This window comes from Rhinoraja longicauda, chromosome 3 (genome assembly GCF_053455715.1).
Source record: "Rhinoraja longicauda isolate Sanriku21f chromosome 3, sRhiLon1.1, whole genome shotgun sequence".
Taxonomy (NCBI): Eukaryota; Metazoa; Chordata; class Chondrichthyes; order Rajiformes; family Arhynchobatidae; genus Rhinoraja; species Rhinoraja longicauda.
The window spans coordinates 75,895,514-75,914,917 of NC_135955.1; the positions used below are offsets into that span (position 1 = coordinate 75,895,514).

At 38.0% G+C, this 19,404-nt stretch overlaps 1 protein-coding gene across 4 annotated transcripts in view; it reads left to right on the top strand.

Annotated features, from left to right (window-relative positions):
* erap1b (endoplasmic reticulum aminopeptidase 1b) overlaps window positions 1–19,404 on the top strand; it is a 57,917-nt gene that overhangs the window by 12,298 nt on the left and 26,215 nt on the right. For all 4 annotated transcript variants that reach the window (XM_078396458.1, XM_078396460.1, XM_078396456.1 and 1 more), the window contains exons 2-10: window positions 1,724–2,383; window positions 3,578–3,716; window positions 4,813–4,947; window positions 6,565–6,685; window positions 10,428–10,582; window positions 11,585–11,698; window positions 14,279–14,410; window positions 15,502–15,633; window positions 18,181–18,264. In XM_078396458.1, the coding sequence (XP_078252584.1) occupies window positions 1,860–2,383; window positions 3,578–3,716; window positions 4,813–4,947; window positions 6,565–6,685; window positions 10,428–10,582; window positions 11,585–11,698; window positions 14,279–14,410; window positions 15,502–15,633; window positions 18,181–18,264 (1,536 nt within the window). In that variant the 5' untranslated portion in view covers window positions 1,724–1,859. The remainder of the gene's footprint in view (window positions 1–1,723; window positions 2,384–3,577; window positions 3,717–4,812; window positions 4,948–6,564; window positions 6,686–10,427; window positions 10,583–11,584; window positions 11,699–14,278; window positions 14,411–15,501; window positions 15,634–18,180; window positions 18,265–19,404) is intronic.

The window sequence follows — 19,404 nt, forward strand, 5'->3', positions numbered from 1 at the left end:
TGGGTATTAGCTAAATGGGGAGATTGGACAAACTTGGATTGTTTTCTCTGGAGTATTGGAAGATGAGAGAAAAGGCATCAATAGGGTAGATGGTCAAAACCTTTTTCCCAGGATAGAAATGTCAAAGACTAGAGGACATAGCTTTAAGGTCAGAGGGGGAAAGTCCAAAGAAGAAGAGGATTATTGTGGCATTTAAGAGGTCTTTAGAAAGGCAAATGTATATGAAGGGGATGGAGGGATATTGATCATGTGCAGGCAAAGGAGATTAAACTTGACATCATGTTCGTCATTGGCATTGCCAGCCGAAAGGTCTTTCCTATGCTTCATGGTTCTATGTTCCAATCAGAAATGTAGTGTTGATTGCAAGCAAGGGAAAACATTCCAGCTATCTGCATTAATTTATAGAGGGATTTTTTTTCTACCAGACTCCTATTCCATACTCAAAGGATTTATTCACAAAATGCTGGAGTAACTCAGCAGGTCAGGCAGCATCTCGGGAGAGAAGGAATGGGTGACGTTTCGGGTCGAGACCCTTCTTCAGACCTGCAGTTATTTTCTTATACCATACTCAAATGTTTGCCTAACTGTTCTAATCTCCCTTTCAAACTACTTCTGCACTTTGTTAAATTAGTAAACTCCTTTCTTCCACGTTTCTGCCTGGTAATTTGATGTCACTGCCCAATTCATCAAATTATAAAACCACAAAAAGTTGGAGTAACTTAGCGGGACAGGCAGCATATCTGGAGAGAAGGAAAATGCGACGTTTTGGCTCGAGACCCTTCTTCAGACTTGAAGTTTGACCCGAAACTTCACCCATTCCTTCTCTCCAGAGATGCTGCCTGTCCCACTGAGTTACTCCAGCTTTTTGTTATCTGCGTGCGGTTTAAACCAGCATCTGCAGTTACTTCTTACAAATTATAAAGCCCCATTATTAAGCTTATTTTAATATTTTCTGCCAAGTCTCCAAACTTTATTGACCTTCAGTTGATCAATTCCATGCATGTCATTCTTTACATGTTACAAGTTTTATTTTGGTGTTTTTTGTTCAATGTAACTCAGTGAGCTAGAGACTAATTGTGGACATAGCATTGGAAACCATGATTATGACATTGAAAATATATGTAGTGAGGAAGCTATTTGGTCAATTATATTTTTCATAATTTTGATTTTCCTCCATAATTATGCTTTAACTTAGGTGGAGTTATACATTGAAAGATGTGAATGAAAGCTTGCCTTAATTAACCATTCTTAAATATGATCCAGAATCATGATCGATTGGTTATGGGGTGTTTGGAATGGTATCATGAACAACTGAATATTCAAGTTAAGGATTGGAACCTACGATTTTCTTGCGAATATAACGTGTGATGCATCTTCCTAAAGATGAATTTAGATTAACTTCAACATTTCCTGACCAAAGCCAATACTTTGTACAGATTACATGCAACAGCTCTCTTAATTTAGTGTTTTCATTAATGTGTTTAATGATTTAAGTAAATAACATTTGGATCCAAATCAGAATTAAGTATATTTTATCACAATATGGTCATCAATAAATGAAGAAGAGGTTCCAGTCCACTATTTAAAAGACAGAAAGGCGCTGGGGACTGTCATTACTATTCCTATGCCTAAATTGCATTAAAACATTATTTATGTAGATTTTCAATTAATAAATATAAGCACAGATAATTTTCAACTAACATGTTTGTTTTTGTTCACATAGGACATCATTATTTTCAGAATGCATGATGCTTCATTTACTGATTGACTACATTGATTTTTGACTTGAGTGAAAAGGAAAACTGCAAAATCTGTTAAAAATCATCACATGTGACGGTACCACAGAAACCAGCATCCAAATGGCCACCGCCAAATGCCTAAAACTAATAGGATTCATCACAGCTATTGGCCTTTCAGTTGTTGAGGCCTTGAAATATGACCAGAATAATGAGGAGGAGCCAGATTTTCCGGTCACATCTGACGGGCAGCGATTTCCCTGGAACAAAATAAGATTGCCTGATACCATTGCGCCAGTGCATTATGAACTGCTTATACAACCAAATCTGACCATGCTGAACTTTTCTGCATCTGTGAGGATTGAGGTTTCCATTGGAATGGATACCAAATCCATCATCTTGCACAGCAAAAAACTGGAAATCATCAGGGCAACCATTGCACTGTCGAAAGGGAATGGATCAATTGGACCAGAAAACAACCTACATCTTTTGGAATATCCAATTTCTGAGCAAATTGCCCTTCTGTCTGATGAACTCTTGTACTCTGGAAATACATACTTGATTAACATTGACTACATTGGCAATCTATCAGATGGCTACCATGGCTTTTACAAGGGGACTTATAAAACACAGAATGGTGAATTAAGGTAAAGTTCATAATTTCGAGAAACAGTGTGAAACATGAACGGGATTGGAATGGATGGGTAGTTGCAGGTAGGCATGAATATGATGTGCTGATGGGTTGGTTTATGTGCTGTATGACACAGTGATTCGGTAATGTCTCAAAAGTAATGATGAGTGAAGCCAATTGAAAATGCAACTAGAAGAAAGGACACCTCTTCTAAGAATGGTGTTACTATCATTAGCCTGCCATATCTCCCACCCTTTAATTCACCAATTGCAACCTCGGTAGTTATTTTCTTATTTACTCTTTAACATTTTTCTCATCTTTGAAGCTCATTATTTGCTTTCTTGAGCTCCTAGCTTCCATTCAGTTTCTAATTTTAACTCTGCACCTAATAACTTAATTTTATTTACTCTAATTCTGCACCTATATCTTCACTTCTGTTAAAGGTATAATCCATATCTTCATTATTCTGAAGCCCAACTTCTAGAATGCGCATTTAGATACTTCAAGTCCATTTCCAGTGAAGAAAACGTAACATTAATGTCTGTACCTGCACACCCATTTGTCCTAACTGATTCAAAGGGAATAAAATGATGCTTTCCTGATAACCAAGGGTCCTCAATTCTTAACTTGGATTGTGTGAATCTTGCATTCCATTTTAATCTGATATCCTTACTTGCTTGAAGATAAATGAAAGCCACTTGCAAAAAAGAGAATTCAAAGCAAGCTTGCATATTCTCAACCAAATTTAAAAAATACTTGTGGACTGGTGATTGACAAATTCATATGATATATAATTTTGAAATGGATGTTAATTTACCATATCTAATGGCAATACTAAAATAAAATGTGATCTAAACCTGTAAACAAAAATCTGCTAGTATAACCACGATCTGCTAAAAAATCAAAAGTAATTCAGTGGTCAGATTGTGTTTCATCTCTTTTGTGGTAGATACGATAAACTAATTGTCTATCTGAGTAGACACAAAATGCTGGAGTAACTCAGCGGGACAGGCAGCATCTCTGGAGAGAAGGAATGTGTGACATTTCGGGTCAAGACCCTTCCTCAGACCTATCTGTGTAATTCAGTATGTTCATTCCATCAGTCTTGCACAGAAGGTGCACAATATCCTACACACATCCACAATATCCACATATGTTCACAATATCCTACACAATGCCAACAGCTTCTCTTTTCTTCTTATTTATGCAGAGTTTTGGCTTCTACGCAGTTTGAGCCCACTGCAGCACGTATGGCATTTCCATGCTTTGATGAACCTGCCTTCAAAGCCAAATTTACAATCAAAATACAGAGAGAATCAAGACACATTGCTCTCTCCAACATGCCCATCGTACGTATATTTACCATTCATTCTTTATTTGTTGACTGTTTTATTAGGTGCCATAGTATAGTTGTAATTTTGGGGGGGGGAAACAATCCAATTAGATGTTTTTCTCAGCACATGGCAGGGATTGATAATTAGGTTGTCCAATTGCATATTTAAGATGAAAGTCAGCAAAGACCCAGCAAGTACCAACGCTCAAACTATCATGATAGAAATGTATCCCTGGTCACTTCTAACTGGGCAATATGGATGTGACTGATTGCACTTCATTTCTGAAGTATGTTCCATTGATGGTAGTATTAATTTGTCCTTGGAGTATTGGCTACTTGCTAGAAACTTGGATAATGGTACGTGACCTAAAAGTGCAATCCTACATTGTAACACATCTTGGAGATAGCCAACTCTACAATTAACAGACGGTTGGGAATCCCATAAAGCTTTGGTGATATTTGTATCAGACTGAACATGCACTACATTTTGCCCAAATGTGTGCAGGCAGAATGGAAGTAGTGATTTGAACAATAGATAGCCAGCAGGGTCAGAGATCTTGTATTACAGTAGATAATTCAGAGAGTAGCGAGATTTTGATAGCAGCAACTTGGTGATGTTATCAAGATAAAAGGCAAATGCATAGAATGGGAGGGTTTTTTTTGAAGAGTGAATTAAAACAAGTGTTTGGGTAGGAGTACTTGAGGCTTGATAAAACGTAAATGGACGGTTAATGACAAATACCCCAGTTATGGCATTAATTTCTTTTAGCAGTCAAAGAGGCTTGCAACCTGAAGCTCTGAAGACAAAATATATTTGGAATGTTGAAGTCATTTTTGCAAGTTTTTTTGTTGAATTATTTGTTTTGCCATTTTTAAAAATTACCCCTTAATTAATTTGCATGAATTACCTGCTTTCATAAAAATAACGAGCTTTAAAAATCATCACAAAATATGAAAACCATCCTGCTTTCCATCGTTCCAAGCCTGAAGTATATGACAACTATCAGTGAATCCATGACTGCAAAAAGAAAAACAGTTGTAATATGGTATAATCTGTTTTCACATATTACAATTAATATTGCCAAGACTGAGCAGCGATTATATCTTTTCAGATAAATTCGATTATTTTAGCTGATGGACTCATTGAGGATCAGTTTGATGTGAGTGTAAAGATGAGTACATACCTTGTGGCCTTCATTGTGGCAGATTTCAAATGGGTTACAAAAGAGACCAAGAGTGGAATTAAGGTGAGTTAAAACTTCTCGATCAATGTGCACAAAATGGCATGCAATAGGTTGTGTATGATATGTTTTCTCATTAATGCTCATGCACACCAGATAATTTGAAAATTATTTTAATGTAAGTGAGTTCAATGAATAATGACTGTGTGTTATCTCAGTGTTAATAATGTCAGAATTCATTCCGATTTTATAAAATTAAGAATACTTGTTCTTCCTGTAGATTATTTAGTAATCCTTGATCAAAAAAACAATGAAAAGCAAATAAGTACTTCACAAGTTCATGTATTTGAGGACATTGGATAAAAATCCCTCTTCATTTGTTGCACTAATTGGTTGTTGTCTGCCCATTTCATACCCTTTCCAGCATTTGGTTCATTGACTTCAAAGGTATGGCTGAAATTGACCTTATAATGCCCTTTTAAACCATGCAGTCAAAGATTAATTTAGGTATACTTATGGTAAATTTCAAATTCAATTTTTATTTTCTCTTTTACCGATGGATAAATAGCAGGAAAAGCATATTTGCAATTTTTTGGTGATCTATTATATTTTTTATATAATGTACGTTAGCTGCAATTTAAAATGAGTTATGTTTAACTAGGAGTATATTAATGTCAGTGCAAGGCTTGTGTTAATTCATTGGAAGTGTACTTTGGTGTTAAGCCCAGACTCGATAGCCAAGTCTAGACTCGCTACAAATCCCAATGGATGAGACTTGCCTTTTAAATTCTTCCTGCTCTCACAGCAATCCTGAGCAATTGCAGGTTGGTTGGTTTACACAATGTTGACATAATCACTCAAGTTAAGAATCAATCACAATCTTGAATCATAATTTATCATCGCTAAGATAGTAGATTTCCTTCCATAAAGGATGAATGGATGGGTTTCATACAAATATGGTTGATCCCTATGACCGCTGTAATTAACTTCTTGATCGAGGCCAGGCCTCTGAATTATTAGTTCTGGTAATATAGTCACGTTTATTTTGCCCATCTGTGATTATTTTTCTCTTTGAGCTTATTAAGATAGACCCTCTTATTTGCATTTCGCAGATTTCCAGTGGCATTTCTGGCTGTTTGTTTGCCATGTCTGCTTTATAATTATATACTTGTGCTTATTGGGAATTCAGACCTGTAAAGTTCAAGTAACAGCAGCATTTAAGAGGCTTTTAGATAAGCACCAGTACATGTAGGGACCAGAAAAACCTGGATCATGTGCATGCTGAGGAAATTAACTTGGCATCATGTTCAGCACAAGCATTTTGGGCCAGTACATGTCCCTCTGCTGTATTGTTTTTTCTTCAAACAATGTTTTAACCCAACTTCAGTTTTTAAACACAAAAGTACATTGAAAGATTTCAAATCAATTTCCTAATTGTTAAAACAGTGTTGGCAATATGTGCAGTTGTTTGGTAGATTTTTGCTAATAATCTGGCAATGGATAGGTTTGCCTGACTTGTTTTTTTGGGGTAACTTTGAAAATTTTCTTCATTGCAAAAGCTCCTTGCAATATTTGAACACATTGAATGTACTATAAAATTGCAAGTTGGTTAGGTTATATAATGGTAGCATGATATTCACTCAAGGTGTATCTAGAAATACCCATTACTTTTTCCTTTCCCAGATCTCCGTGTATTCTGTTCCAGACAAGATCAACCAGACTACTTTTGCACTAGATGCAGCTGTGAAGCTCTTGGACTTTTACGAAGATTATTTTACTATTCCATACCCACTGCCAAAACAAGGTACAGAATGAATGAACATCTCAGACATTTTTTATTTTTCTAATGTTTATGCAGGTGCAGTGTTTTAGGTAATGGGCTGGTCGTTGGGTTTCAGGATTGAAACAGATAGTTCAGCTCCTTGACTTTGAAGCTTAAAAATGACATATTCTGTTTTAATTAATTTTTGTTATTACAAATTGTGTAAGCATTCGTCACTTTAAATTAGGTAACTGATGATGTTGCATGCTTGCCATCTGAGCTTTAATGTAAGCTGTGCAGGAAGCAACTGCAGATGGAGTGTGGTAGGAAACTGGAGATCCCGGAGAAAACCCATGCAGGTCATGGGGAGAACGTGAAGATCTGAAAAAGGGTCTCGACCTGAAACGTCACCCATTCCTTCTCTCCGGAGATACTGCCTGCCCCACTGAGTTACACCAACATTTTGTGTCTATCTTAGATCTATACTTGCCTGCCTTTTTTCGGCCTTCTTAAACAATGGAGTCCCATTTGTGGTTTTCCAATTTGCTGCTACCTTTGGTTAGTTTTGAAAAACTCCAACCAATGGCTCCATTATCTCTGCTTATTTCCTCTAAAACTTTCAGGTGCAGGCCATTGGTTTTAATCCTACTAAAAATTAACCATGCATGCAAAACCTGAATGCAAACAAGGCATTGTATACCTGGGTACTGTAGAGTATTCAGTTTGAGACCACTGCTGCTCCTTCCCACTTTCCCCAAAACATTGCTGATGTTTTTTGATTACTCCAGTCATCTAAAATATTGCTGATTGTCCCATCAGTCCACACACATGCTGATCTTCAACCACCTCCCACTATTCCTTCCTCATACTCAACTTTAATGCAGACCACCCTCTCAATCTCTTCAATAGCTAAGCTCAAAATGCCATTTCTTGCTATTCTCGTTTTTGGTCCCTTCCGCATGTTCTTCCTCTTCATGATTATGGCTATAGATTTCTGAGCCCATCATTGGGTAAGCAGGCCGCATTTGCGCATTCCGAAATCACCAGGATTTCTCCATAGCAATCTCTTTGCTGTTAGTTCAGCTGTGGTTCCATGTGAGGTCATTTTCTTTCTTTGCAATCTCACATGCATTGTTATGGCTTGGTTAGCAACTTGCTATAAACAGCAGAGCCTTTCTTTTTTAGCGCAGACATTTTATTGCTGTGACCTCGTGAGCTTTGTTTCCCAGTCTGTTCATTTTTTATGGGAACCAAGGAAGCTTTAGGGGGTCAGACTTTTGCAAAGCGATCCAAGCCTGATTTTTGTGCCACAGATCTTTCCCTTGTTATATTTTTGACACTTAATATTCCAATCCATCCATTAACAACACATCACATCCCATCTCCCACCACTGATTTATAGTCTGACACTGAATATAACAACGACTCCACTTCTCTGATGCCATCTGCCTCTTACCTGAATTCCCCCTTTTGGCACCCTAGTGGGAGAGCTAATGCAGGAATTATTTCCATGCATGTTTCTGCATACTAATTCTTCTGTAAGCATATGTGCATACATATGATTAAGGATTAGGAATATGTAATGTGATCTTTTGATCCTGTCCTGTCAATCGATAAGATCAAGGCTGATCTGATTGCAATTTCAGCTCTTGGTTCTAAGATGCTGTTCTTGCAGCTTTTGCAGCGATTAATGTCATTGACTAGAAGATTATATCTTGTTGCACAAAGACTATTAATTCATTTAAAGAAATTAAAAGATCTAATTTCCTGATGAAAACACATCACTTCAACTTTCAATAGATCTATAATTGTGAGCAATGATCATTTGCATACCTTTGCACAACCAAGGATTCAATAACTGAGCACTGAATTCTCCAATTTTAGGCAACTAATCACAAACAAACCCCTTTTATCTATTACTGTATTTATTTATTCATTCCCTGTCCCCAACTTCGATTCACACCAATTTCACCCTTTCCTCTCCTTCCCGTTCCCTTCCACCGATATTCTTTCTCTGACTTTACAATTTGTACCTTTTATATCCTTATCTCACACTATTTGTCTTTTCATCTCTGGCCTTTGTCTGACAATCTGACAATCAAAACCCACCTCAGCCATACCCATCTATCATCTATCACTCGCCAGGCTTTGTCTTCCCCCCCAACCCCTCTTTCAGTTTTCAGTCTGTAAAAGGATCCGACCCAAATTTCCCTCCGGGGAAGAATAAAGTTTTATTGTATCATATCGTAACATCATGTTCTCCAGAGATGCTGCCTGACTCGCTGAGTTACTCCAGTATTTTGTCTTTCAACAACTGTAAAGCTGAATAGAAAGGATGGCTGTAAACTTGCATCTATCTCACTTATTTACAAGCTCAATCTCCTTTCTTATTCCTTACTGGTGATTCTTCATTGAATTGACAACCGACATATTTAACTTCTTACTATTGGTTGGGGCGATAATGTAACTGGGTCTTAAATACTTTATGTAAATATTCTCTGGTCTAATTTTTTGTCATTAAATTGGCAATTTTCTCAAGTTACAGGAGAGCTTTACCTCACAGGATGGTTGGAATATATGGTTGCTATCAATGCTGTGCATAATTTAATCCATTAATTAGGAGTTCCACATGGAGCTGGAGAAAGAATTATTGCAGAGATATGCATAACTAAAGAGATGATCGTGGACTACAGGAGACAGCAGGGGAGTGGACACCTCCCCATCCACATCGGTGATGCTGAGGTTGAAAGGGTCAGCAGCTTTAAGTTCCTCGGTGTGCACATCACTGAGGACCTTTCCTGGACACTGCACACAGACACAATAACAAAGAAGGCACACCAGCGGCTCTTTTTCCTGAGAAGATCGAGGAAGTTTGGCATGAACGCCAGCATCCTCACAACCTTCTACAGATGCACCATCGAGAGCCTGCTGAAGGGCTGGTACGGGAATTGTTCGGCCCACAGCCACAAATCACTACAGAGAGTGGTGAAAATGGCACAGCACATCACTGGCAACTGTCTCCCGGCCATTCAGGACATTTTCTACCGGCGGTGCCTGCGGAAGGCACGCAGCATCATCAAGGACCACAGCCACCCAGCACACAGGCTGTTCTCCTTGTTACCGTCAGGCAGACGATACAGGAGTATGGCTGCACGTACCGCCAGACTTAAGAACAGTTTCTACCATCAGGCCATCAGGCTTCTGAACTCATAAACACATTTCAAATCATATATGTTGATTATTTTTAATATTGTCTTTTAAACTATTTTTAATATTGTCTTTTTACCTTACTAATGTCATTTTTAAATTTTATTTATCCTTGGAATATTATTGCTGAGGTGACCCGTTGTCTTGTCAAATACATTTCATTGTACCATTGACCCTGTGCCAACCTAGATATGACAAATAAATTTATTATTATGGTTAGGAAGTAGATCAAATGAGGTTCTATATTATCTGGAGAAAAGGTGGATTTGTTGCTCTGTAGCATATTTGAGCTACTTTGCCTCCTTCCTATGTTTAGCCTTTTTTTAATCTGCTTAAATTCGGCATGAAATAATCACTAACAGGAATTAAAGAAATTAAAGAAATTTTAAACTTTGGATTAAAGAAATAATGTTCTGAAATGGTTGTGACTCACATATGCTATGTGTTGTCATAATGTGTCCCAGAATATTTCCAAATATCACAATGTATTGGAAATGCCGGAACATTTCAAATTGATCCAAGCATGCTTTTGAAACATCTTATGCGCTTTATCATAATGTTGTTGATTTCCCTACAGATTTGGCGGCAATCCCTGATTTTCAGTCTGGGGCTATGGAGAATTGGGGCCTAACAACCTACAGAGAATCAGCTCTGCTTTACAACACCAAAACCTCTTCAGCTTCTGATAAACTCATGATTACCATGACCATAGCACATGAGTTGGCTCACCAGGTAATGAAGAGCAGAAGTCAAAAGTTTCAACTTTGAAAATTAAATACTGATCAGGATAAGCTGGCTAAGAGTACTATGACTGAATGTGGAGGTAGCAGCAGAATGGAAGGTTAAGGCGCGCAGTCGGGTTTGTGTGGCAAGCTTGATTTTCTGTCCCTGCACCTTTCAACAGCATGAGCAGAGAGTTTACCCCCTTCTGTTCTATAAATTTCTACATCACGGTGATTGGTGAAGTAACTGGTTTGGATAGGGTTCTTCTCTGATTTGTATTTCTCCACATTGTTGTTCAGGTCTGCCTTCTGAAGGATTAGATTCTGAGATATTGTGCAATGCCCTCATAGAGTGGGTGATGGCTTCCTCTCCCTCCACTCTCATCTCTGCTCAGAAAGCCCAGGTCTCTGTCAAAGATTACAAGGAGATAGTTCTTCTTGGCTACTGTCATGTTAACGATTCTTCTTCTGGAGTGATTTTCCCAACATCAGATTGACATATGGTCACTGGCAGCTTCTCCTTCTCTTAATGGTAGAAACATTCCATGTTTGAGTAACGTAACTTGGTCCAGGAGAAATTTCTGCCGTTGTTACAAATCATGTGTCACCTTCTTAGTTCAGTTTAGTTAAACAATTTTGTGTGCAATTTTCCTCTTCTCTCTACCTTTTGCCTCATGTAATTAAGAGGTAAAAATCCATAATCTGCCCCAGACCTCTGCTGTGTCTGTTCTTATTTGGCGATGAAAGCACTCAAAAGTCTCTTAGAAATGAATTAACCTGGCAGTGGGGGAAATCAACCATTGATCTCACTGCTACAGGATACAAACTATCTGAGTTTCAATGCACCCTGTCAAAATATTATCCTGTGCAAAATGTGTTGGGGGGGGGAAATATCTACAGGGCAATGCTCAGGATAGTGGTGTCTATGTTTATTAATTGATAGAGTTGAAATATTGTCGATATACAGTGAGAAAATCCACTTATTCTGTCTGACATTTTATATTTTTCTTAGTGGTTTGGCAACTTGGTGACCATGGAGTGGTGGAATGACCTGTGGCTGAACGAGGGATTTGCCAAATTTATGGAATATGTCTCTGTGAACATCACATTCCCAGAGCTGCAAGTTGTATGTATTGAAAGCCTTTCCTTAAATAGTTTAAATTATTCCGAGTCCTTTTATAAGAACCATTATGTCACAGCCATTAATTCCATACATAGATTGAGGTTTTCAGTAATGATTTGTACTCAAATTCCCACACTCTTTTGCTTAATTGTCTGAAGAAACCAGCTGAACCATTAATTGTACTTCTTGAGGGAAGTCAATACATCATGAAATGCAGATATGGTCACTTTTAAAGTAATGGTGTTTTAATGTGCCAATTTGATAAATGGTTTCAATCTTGCTATTTACCTGTGACAGAAATTTACAGTGTATGCCCTGCCCTGGTTTAACTTCCCAAAATACAACCGTATTTAATCGAAGCTGATATAAAGCCATCAGTTATCACATAGAACAAACGTGAAAGGAACTTGATAGTGGCTACTTTACTGCTTTTCTGCCCCCATACCTGCACACTAATGACTTTGTAAAGGAGCCATAACTGCACAAATAAATTAAGATTAAAGCTGAACGTGGTTAGTAAATTTTCAGATTACAACAAAATTGGTGGTGTTGTGGACCATGAAGTAGGTTAACTAAGATTACAGGAAGATCTAGATGAACGAGAGAATTGAGGTAAGGGATGGAAATGATATTAGATGGAATTTAACTCGGACATGTGAGAGGGGTTGTATTTTGGGAAGTTAAACAAGGGTAGGGCATACACTATAAATGACAGAGTAGGCAGAATGACCCAAGAGTATAGATATATTGTTACCTGAAAGTGGTAGACAGGAATGGTAGACACAAGGAACTGCAGATGCTGCTTTACAAAAAAAGACATAAACTAAACTAAACTAAAATGCTGGAGTAACTCAGTGGGTCAGAAGAATTTCTGAAAACATGGATAGGTGATGTTCTGAAGGATCAGTAAGTCTCCTGTCCATGTTCTCCAGAAATGCTGCCTGACCCACTGAGTTACTCTTGCACTTTTTCTTTTTTTGTGGTGAAGATGGTGTTGACCACACTTGGTTAGGGCAATGAGTACTCTGGGTTGTGACATTATGCTATAGTTACACAAGCTGCTGGTTAAACCACACCTGGAATATTGTACATAGTGCTGGTCACTCAGCTATGGAAATTATGTCATTACGCTGGAAGGAATGCAGAAAAGATCCACCAGGACGTTACCAGGACTGGAGGGTTCCAGTTATAAAGAGAGGCTGGATAGGCTGGGGCTATTTTCCCTGGAACATAGATAGCTGAGGGCGACCTTATAGAGGTATTTAAAACCATGAGGTGTATTTATATAGGATGGATGGTCACAATCTTTTTCCCTGGGTAGGAGAATCTAAAACTATACAGTATTGATTCAAAGTGAGAGGGATAATATTTGAAAGGGGCAACTTTTTCACACACAGGATGGTGAAAAGGAGCTGCCAGGGGAAGAGATAGAGGCTGGTAAAATGACAATGTTTAAAAGTCATTTGGACAGGTACATGGATAGAAAGATTTAGAAAGATATGGGCCAAATGGGACTAGCTTACATGAATATCTTGGTCAACAATTACGAGTAGGGCTGGTTTCCATGCTGTGCAAATCTGTGTCAAACATAAGTATCCAGAACTAGCTCGACTTACAAATCAGAAAACAAAACAAAAAAATATGGGTAATTTTCAGTTTGGTGATCTGTAAACAGTGGGGTACCAAGGGAATCAGCAGGCCCTTTGACTATGTGATGTCAGTGAAAGAACTGAATGTTTAATAACCTTGTTTGCTTATGACGAAAAGGAATTTGGGAAACCAAATTTTGAGGATGTTACAAAGATTGTGCAAAAGGGTATAGACATATTAAGTTGTCTCAAATATTTGTAAGAGACCGTATAATATATAGAGATGCTAATTATCCACTTTGGTAAAAAGAATGCAAATGGTGAGTGACGCTAGAGTACTGCAGAACAGAGGGATCCAGGTGTCCTTTTACATGAAATGCAGAACGTTAGCGTGTAACTACAGGTAATCAGGAAAATAAATTTAATATTATTAGCCTTTATTGCTAAAGGGCTGGTGGTTAAAAGTGTGCAAACATGCCACAACTGCATAGGGTATGAGTGAAATCATACCTGGAGTATTGTATGCATTTCTGTTCTTACTTACAGAGGGATATGCTTGCACTGGAGATGGCCAGAGATGGGTCACTACGTTGATTTCTAGGATGAATGAAGTTGGTTTAGGAGGGTTTTAGATGAATGAAAGGTGATTTTTTGGGCCATAAGAATTTGAATGGGCTTGAGGCGTAGCTGCCAAGAGGATGCGATCTGGAGTAGAAGAATCTAGAACTAGGACGGATAGTGTCAGAATAAGGGTTCATCCACTTAAGATGGTTTAAGTTATTCCTTCTCTCAAAGAGTTACACCTGTTTGGAATTCTTTATCCTTGAGAGCCGTAATGAAGGGTCATTGAATATATTCACTGCCAATAGATTTTTTAGTCTTTGAGTAGTCAAGCGTTAAATAATAAATTACAGGTGATTAGTTGAACAGTTTTGGAAAGGCTTGTAAATGTGAGATTCCCGGGCTAAAGTCTAAATGCTTTTGCCTCCCTCAGAATGAGTTCTTCTTGCACAAATTTTTCAGTGCCATGGAAGTGGATGCCTTCAGTTCGTCACATCCAGTATCAAGTCCAGTGGAAAATCCTGCACAGATCCAGGAAATGTTTGATGAGGTCTCATATGATAAGGTAAATGGAACAAAAATAAATTGCAATGGCTTTAATGTGCCATTGCAAAGAAAGGAAATTAATAATTTTATTGTGTGGCTCATTTCTTGTTTCTCCGAATGTGGTGGGAGGGATTGTTAATCTGCTATCTACTACATTAATTCGATACTGGATGACTTGTAGAAAGACTCAAGTAGTCATCAAGGAATTTATTAGACTATATAAATTTAAAGCAAAACTAATGGAAAAAGTAATATATTAAGATAAACATGAATCCCAAATGTTTCAATATTGGTACAATAAAATGATGGAAGAGGAAATTGAGACAGTTCATCACATTTTTCCAAAGCACCCACTGTTCTGTATATTGTTTTTTTTGGATTAGAAATGCCACGGCATTGTTTAAAAAAGAGAAATAATGTAACTATGCACCTGATCGTTCAAGATCAGTTATGGAAAAGTTGCATTCTTTCATGAATGGCAGAATGAATGATCACTTTGACATTTGGATTTACGAAATATGGCCCTGCCCGCCTAAGCTAGTTACTCTTTTAAGAAAATCACTTGCAAGTTGGTTGGGGAATGTATCTGTTGGTTGATTTGTTTTCACCTTATGTAATATAGTTGATAAGGTTGAGAGGATCATTAATAAAGTTGGAAAAATAAAAATGGAAGAAATCTTATCAACTGGATTTATAATTGACTGGGAAGTAGGAGAAAGGAAATATTCTGTGATTGGTGGTAATTACAGGTCCATTCTATTTTATATTCTTTTAGAGTCACCAGGTGTGATAACTATATAAATGGTTCATTATATGTAAATTTAGTTCAACTTGTTTCCAACTGTATAATATGTATTTTTGACAAGGGAAGATATAGGGTGACACTGTTTTACTTGGTGGAAGAGCATTCAAAAGTTTATCGGCATAATTTTCCAAATTGGCAATGTTGCAATGTGGTTGACAAAACATCGATGGTAAGAAATGTGTCTTGGAACTGCATCTGCTGCTGGCTGCTTTCTCCTTTGTACATTTTGTTTGACTTTGCATAAAAACGGCACATGTCCAAAGCCAAATTTCTCCCCCCTCATGTTTGACTGGTTTGAATTCTAGGGAGCTTGCATTCTGAACATGCTGATGGACTACCTGACAGAAGATGTTTTCAAAGCCGGCACAATCAGCTACCTTCGACGCTACAGCTATGCAAATGCAAAGAATGAGGATTTGTGGAATAGTCTGACTAATGTAAGCTGAAGTATTCACATCTGCAAAGTCACTTTTGTTAATGAAGCTTCTCTAGAATGAATGTCCATGTAAACTACTTTCTACCATTAATCTTCGTGTACTCTGGTTGTTAAATAGATTTTACACGGGTGGTCATTTTCTCATACAATGAACCAAGAATATTTAACAGTCTCAGGTGAATTGCCGCTAAATTTGTTTTTATATATATATATAATATATATATATATAATATATATATATATATATTATATATATTTAATAATGCTACATCAGACAGTTTGAATCATTTCAATTTATTTTATTTGTCATTAAACTTATAGTTCTTGACTAGGTAGTCTGATACCAGGAGCAAATAAAATTGGGACTATCATGAGATTAAGGGTCCTGATCTGAACCTTTGCACGTACATTCCTTCCCCAGCTGCCTGGACCATTGAGTTCCTCCAGAACTTTGTGTTTTGATCAAGATTCCAGCATCTGCATTTTCTTGTGTATCCTGAATATCATGCTTTCTGTTTTTCTTTCTTCCTTCCTCTGCTCAAAAATAGCTAGAATCTATCCTCCTCAGCATACTTCTAGGTAACATTCACTCATTCAAGAATAAACTTGAAGAGCTTAGAGCAAGCCTACTGTTTTAAAGGGAGATCAGGCACTGTTATGTTCTTTGTTTCACCGAATCATGGCTCTCCCATGCCTCACCTGACCCTGCTATACAACCTGAGGGTTTCTCCATTTATCATATAGGGACTGTACGGAGTCCTCAGGGAAAGGGAAAGGCAGTGGTGTCTTCTTCACGGTGCACTGATGTGACAGTCTGCTGCCCAGACCTTGAATGCCTGATCATAAAAGGGGTAGTACAGAGGCACAGTGGGTAGAGCTTCTGCCTCACAGCACCAGAGATCTGGGTTCAATCCTTGACAGCTGTCTATGTGAAGTTTCCACATTTTCCCTGCAACAGCGTAGGTTTCCTCCAGGTGCTCTGGTGTGCTCCCGCATCCCAAAGAAATGTGGGTTTATAGGTTGATTGGCCTCTGCAAATTGCCTTTAGTCTTCAGGGAGTGGATGCGAAAGTGGGACAAAAATGAACTAGTTTGAACCGGTGATTGATGGTCGGCATGGACGGTGAGCTGAAGAGCCTGTATCTTTCAATCAATCAATCAAAATGCCATCCCTTTATCAACCAAGGGAATTCACATCTGCCATCTTGTTGGTGATCTACATACCACTCCCGGCCAATCCAATGTGGCGGTAGAAAAATTATACTCCATCATCAAATATCTTGAGACAGCATACCCTGATGCCCTGTTCATCATTGCCAGTGACTTCACCAAGTTAATTTTGGGAATGTACTCCCCAAATACCATGAGCTGTTTCCTGTTCCGTGTGGGATGTTAACACTCTAGACCATTGCTACATCACTGACAAGTATGCTGATCACTCCATCACATGCCCTTATTTCGGCACGTCTGATCATCTTGTCAGTGCTGCTCCTGCCAGCTTACAGACAGAAATTGAAATGTGAGGCATCGATGAAGAGAGTTGGACAGCAGTGGTATCAAGAGGCTCAGGCTCGACTTCCAGACTGCCTTGAGTTGCTGGACTGGAGCAGGTTCAAAATGTAGAAACGAGGAACTGCAGACACTAATTTACCCAAAAGGATACAAAGTGCTGGAGTATCAAAAACAGGCCCGTTCAAGATTCTTTCTTGAACAGATGTTCAAGATTCACTTCATCCAGCCTGAATGAGTATAACTTCATCGCTATTGATTTAATTAAGATATGCGTTGGTGACTGTGTTCCAGCAAAGACGATTAGGATCTGACCAGAAACCTAGGATGAACGGAGATTTACTCTCTGCTGAAGGCCAGTACCAAGGCTTTCAAGTCTGATCTCTGCAGAGCTATTAGAGAGGCAAAGAAAAAAAAATCCAAAACAAGCTACAGAGGCTTAATTGTGCGGTATGTGATGGTCATATGGAAGAAGATGTTGGATTAGATGACTAATGCGAAAAAGGCATATTTTTCTGCAGCATTTTGGTGGAGACCAGAGAAGCAGAGAGAGTTAAATACTTCAGCAGAGCTTAGGGCTGAGGTGGACAATGGCACAGCTGCCAATCATGCAGCCAGAGAGGAACTTGCAAAAGGTCTAAGTTCATGTGCTAAAGGTGTTGCAGAAGGTGAAGCCAAAAAGGAAGTTAAAACAGAAAATGAAATGTGTGGATGGACTGGGAACAATGTAAGTTACTTAGCAGAGTGGTATGTGTAAGTATGATTTGCTGCAGGTTAGTAGAGAAGCAACAAACTTTTATAGCTTTCAAATATTGAAATACAATAAAATTACATGAAAGCATAGTTTTTAGATTTATTATTGTCACATGTACTGAGATACAATGAAAAGCTATGTTTTGCATGCTATCCAAACAGATCATGTACACTATACATCAATACAATCAAATCAAACTTCAATACGATAGATAGTACTTTTCTAAACAATTAAGTGATCCCATGTTCTTTAAGCAAATGATTAAAGGTAAATGTTATGTTTTTAGATTTGTCATTCTGATGATGCACATGGAAGCAGGCTAAATGTGCCACAATTTTGCAAAAGAAATTCAGACCTGTCTCCTGGTTCAGTAAGTCTTGATGTTAAGAAACATTCATATTTGCATAAACATTTCAATTCGGACATAATTCTGAATTGAAATTTCGGATAATGGTTGTGGAAAAGTCAGAATTCTGTATTTCTCAAAATTAAAAATGTGTTCTAATTTTTACTTTAAAAGTAATATTCATGGTATTTCATGAAAAAATTTAATCTTGATTAGTTATTCTTTAATATCGAGTCTCTCAGTATTCAATCAATTAATTTTCTCAAATTTTAATCATTTTACTACTGATAAAAATGCTGCTTGTACCTTTTGTATTTACCACTTGTTATTAGTTCCTGTAAATTTAAGTGAAGAACTCCCCTCAAAGAGCCGGCCTTGCTGGCCAAGTTCCACTTCAGACTTCCAACTTAGCTGAGATGTGGATTCCCTATGGAGTCATGCAATGGTCCCTAGACTTGCCTGAATTTTACCTGCTGAAGCTGGAGAGGATGTTTCCACTAATGGGAGAGTTTAGGATCAGAGGGCACAGCCTCAGAATAAGGAAGGAGATGAGAAGGAATTTCTTTAGTCAGAGGGTGGTGAAACGGTGGAATTTATTGCCCATGCTCCTGCCCATGCCCGTGGAGGCCGTCATTGCGTATTTTCAAAGTGGAGATTGACAGATAGATCAGCCACGATTGAATGGCAGAATAGACTCGATGGACCAAATTGCCTAATTCTGCTCCTATGACTTATGAACTGTGTTACCTGGAGCAGGAACATTGAATCCCTTCATTTGAATGGAGAACAACAGTTCTGAGAATGAATCAGATAATTTTCAATTTGTTGTTAATACCTTTAAAGGCTTAAAAGTGTTTTGAGTGATAAAAGTTTTGTAAGGTTTTAATAATGTATTTTAATTGTTCTGTTGATTTTAATGGTGTTCAATGTTTCTGAATGTGAATCAGAGCTTAACAGCTTTGGCAGTCTCAAAACCTTGGCAGTGTAACTCTGTCAGGGCAGAAAATTCTTTTTAAGATGCCTTGATCTCAATACCTCCTGCCCATGCCCACAAAACCTAACAACCCGAGAAGATGGCATAACTTCATGTTGATTTGAAATGACTTTGATTACAGTAGAGTTGCCTCAATTATCCAAGTGTCGGGAAAGTTAGATAAGGTGACC